The sequence below is a fragment of the Electrona antarctica genome (genome assembly GCF_951216825.1).
Source record: "Electrona antarctica genome assembly, chromosome: 4".
NCBI lineage: Eukaryota > Metazoa > Chordata > Actinopteri > Myctophiformes > Myctophidae > Electrona > Electrona antarctica.
In genome coordinates this window covers 4,866,100-4,870,076 of record NC_136809.1, presented here as the reverse complement: position 1 = coordinate 4,870,076, position 3,977 = coordinate 4,866,100, and the positions used below count along the sequence as shown (strand labels likewise).

The following is a 3,977-nucleotide window of genomic DNA, read 5'->3' as shown; positions in this document are numbered from 1 at the left end:
CACACTCACACAGAAATGACAGGAAATAACTTCTCATGCACGAAATTTTATTTCAGCCATATTTTAAAAAGAAAAGAAAAGAAAGAAATAAGAAAGAAAAGGAAGAAAAAAATAATAATGATGTCAGTGAATGTTAAAACAAGGCATACAACAGAGGCATGAATGTAGTATGGATGTTTTTTTGGGGAACATAATCGGTTTTGGGACTGTCGGATGGTCGTTGTCCTCCTGACTGTCGGATGGTCGTTGTCCTCCTGACTGTCGGTTGGTCATTGTCCTCCTGATTATAGGCCTTGTGGCTGCATGCGCATCTGAAAAGTGGGATTATTTAGAAGTAACAGCCCAGGTCCCAAACTCAAACTCAAGACTTCTTGGTCCCAGCTATAGGGACCACGACGAGGTCCCTAGTGCAGGAGAACCAGATCCAAGTCTTAAGTTTAAGCCCAGACCAAGGCTCTTGTTCTATATCTCCCGCTGATTGGTGTAGAAATGGCCTTTTTAGTGGTAGATACGCCTGATGGACTGGATCTTAGGGGTCTGGCAGTGAGAACCCCAGTTCCTCCAGTGCTGGTAGTCTCCGCTGTGTCTCTCACACTCCATGATGTACTGCTGGCCCCTGTAGCCGGGGTACTCGTAGCACACGAAGCTACAGAGAGAGAGAGAGAGTACAGAAGTATTCAAATATGTGTCATAATTCTTCAGAATTTCCTGTACCGCGTTGTGAGTTTTGTAGATCGGCTATTTTTGGCAAAGAGAAATTGGTGCAGTAAGTACAGTGCCAACCCAGGTCCAGTCTAGAGGGTTTTTGGTGGAAAAAGTACTAATTTCTTTTTTACTAGTAAAACTATCAATACTGAAATATAGAAATACTTTGTTACAAGTAAAGGTATTGGTATCGCGATGCGACGCATTGTATTCTCAAATGGCCAAAATGTAAAGTGTATATATAGGGCTGGAGTGGTTTACTTTCCCGACTTGTGTTTTATTTGTTTTATCGACCGATTTTACAAGGTTTTCCGCTGGACACAAAAGTAACTGATGCTCACTTCCTAGAGCTTCTGGGTAACAATTAAATCCTATGGAGAGTCACGGCAGAGAGCGGTACGTCGCTCTGTTCTTCTTCCTCGTTTTGGATGGCGGACGGCGGTGAATTATGTCTCGACATTATCAAGAAACAATCGCACTATTTTAAGGCCGGGCGGGGTAATTCTTCAAAGGCTATAGTGTAAAAACTGCGTCGGGGAAAGCGAAGTTTCTGATCGAAATATGGCGATAAATAAAGTGAGGGGTTCTCTACTTACGCGCCACACTGCACGTGCATGGAGCCCACCTCGGGCATGCACCAGCCCATGGCCTGCAGGGAGGGGTAGTCGTCACACAGCTCGGTGCAACGGCCCAAGAAGTTCTCCTTCTCGTAGATGGTCATACGGCTGCTCTGGTGAGACTGAGGGGAGGACGTGGATAAAAGAGGATGAGAGAGTGCATGTGTTATGTATACATACAGTATGTGTGACAGTGTTGCGTCATCATGCCACAAAGAGCTGATCTACACGCGTAAGAACGCCCTGTGTGTCGCAAAGGGTTGTTTATATATAGCTTGTTGTAGGAGTGGAATTTTAATTATAGCCAGAGTTAATGTCACAGCTTTTCATGAATGGACATGCTCAGTGAAAGGAGCATGTTCACGCATTAATTTCACTCACTCACTCACTCACTCACTCACTCACTCACTCACTCACTCACTCATATTTTCTTACTCTCCATACTTTTCCTATAAGCATTCTTTCTCTCACTGACTCACAAGTCACAACCATCATCACAAGAGATGGGTCTCTCTCTCTCTCTCTCTCTCTCTCTCTCTGTCTCTCTCTCTCTCTGTCTCTCTCTCTCTCTTCTCTCTCTCTCTCTCTCTCTGTCTCTCTCTCTCTCTCTGTCTCTCTCTCTCTCTCTCTCTCTCTCTCTCTGTCTCTCTCTCTCTCTCTCTCTCTCTCTCTCTCTCTATCTCTCTCTCTACTCACGGCGCAGTAGATGGGGCGGAAGGACATGAACCTCTCCACATGGTAGGACAGGTTTCCGCAGTAGGCGTCCCAGTGAGGGTACTCTCCCCTCTCCAGGATGAACTGCTGTCCCTGGAAGTCATGGTGCTCGTAGCCCACCCAACTGGACAGGAGGACAGACAGAGGGACAGGACAGAGGGACAGAGGGACGAAAGCAAAGACCACAGGGGTCGTCAACATGTCGTACAGTACACAGACTTAATGTGTCCGTCGGCAAATTTAACATTTTCTTTTTTTTAACCATTATTTAAAACTTTAGCTGTTGAACAATTGCAGATCTACAAGCTCATAACGCGGCACCGAGTGCCGCACTATGAGCTTGTAGATCTGCCATTTTTGAAGAATTGTGAAAATGTGCACCCGTTTCGAATGGGATCAGTGTATTGAAACGGGGAAAATCAGGTGCAATCAGGCCTTTCAATAGACTGAGTAGACGTCTACCCGTCTACTCAGGTGCTCAGTAGGTTGATTCCTTCCGATTGTGTCGGTTGATCTGTGCAGTTTAATGCATCGCATGCAGCTACTGGAGCGGTGCCGTGTCGTTAGTCAGAAGGTTCCTTGTTCCGAAATTACTATCCCTATCTCTAATCCTAACCTAAACATAACCGCAAGCACGGGAGCAGTGCATCTCTAATCCTAACCTAAACATAACCGCAAGCACGGGAGCAGTGCATGTTCGATGTTACGGCTGCATTGAAAGGAATGATCACCTACTGAGCTCCAGTAGCTGCATGCGATGCATTAAACTGCACAGATCAACCGACACAATCGGAAGGAATCAACCTACTGAGCACCTGAGTAGACGGGTAGACGTCTACTCAGTCTATTGAAAGGCCTGATTGCACCTGATTTTCCCCGTTTCAATACACTGATCCCATTCGAAGCGGGAGAAATGTGCGCAAATCTTGAAATATATATTCTTTCACTGCGAACATTTTTAACTCGTATATCTTTGCTTCTGGGGAGTCCCTGATCCCTGGTACATTTTCAGAGGGGGGTCGGCGGCCAAATACAAATCTTTTCTGGGGTCCTTGACGTGAAATAGTTTGAGAACCATGGATTTTGATGACATTTGTAGAATCTGGTCTCAGGTCTCAATGAGTTAACACCCCTTTGGTGTTAGCATTATGTTATGCTTTAGCTATTGAAAAATAGCAGATCTGCAAGCTCATAGCGCGCCACCGAGTGGCGCGCTATGAGCTTGCAGGTCTGCTATTTTTGAATAGAAACATAGCTTTTTCAGAAAACTGTCAGGATGTAGAAGACATTTTTAGAATCTGATCTCAGGTCAAAATGGGTTTTAAAAATCCGAATTCGCGCCCGGTGTGTGGAGACCTTAAGGCCTTCTGGCAGCGGTGGCCGAGCGGTGGCCGAACGGATAGCGGCGCGGTCTAGATACCGGAAGGTTCCCAGTTCGAATCAGCCGTCCGACACGTTAAAATTACCACCGCTGAAATGCCCTTGAACAAGGCATCAACCACTACGATGAAATGTGTTCTATGAGCAGGGCCTGGCTGGAAACAAGTTCTTGAGCTTAGCCCAGATACCCTGGGTAAATATAGATTTCATTTCATTTCATTTCATTTCATTTCATTTCATTTCTAAAATCCGGACCTACGTTTTCTAGAAAAACTATTTATTCATGGTTCTATTTATTGAAACATTACAAAAAACTTTATGCTAATATATACTGTACTGTCTGCACATAGCAACAAGAACCCCAAGAGGGGTTCCCGTCCTGAAGGGTAGAAAACACCAAACGGGGTTCCCGTCCTAAATAATCTGAACCAACCATTTAAAAAAAAAAAAACAATTTGGCAGGCGATTTCATGAAACATATCTGTTGACATACAAGTTAAACAAACTACATCAGACAAATTCCGAAGAGCTTATTCTGTATGTGGTTGCTTTCTCAAGATG

General features: G+C 44.8%; 1 protein-coding gene across 1 annotated transcript in view; it reads right to left on the bottom strand.

Moving 5' to 3' along the window:
- Positions 1-498: 498 nt before the first annotated feature.
- LOC306921100 (beta-crystallin A1-like) overlaps positions 499-3,977 on the bottom strand; it is a gene marked incomplete at both ends in the record, with an annotated part of 5,699 nt that continues 2,220 nt past the window's right edge. The window contains 3 exons of the mRNA XM_079498213.1: positions 499-646; positions 1,302-1,444; positions 2,019-2,160. Of these exons, the coding sequence (XP_079354339.1) occupies positions 499-646; positions 1,302-1,444; positions 2,019-2,160 (433 nt within the window). The remainder of the gene's footprint in view (positions 647-1,301; positions 1,445-2,018; positions 2,161-3,977) is intronic.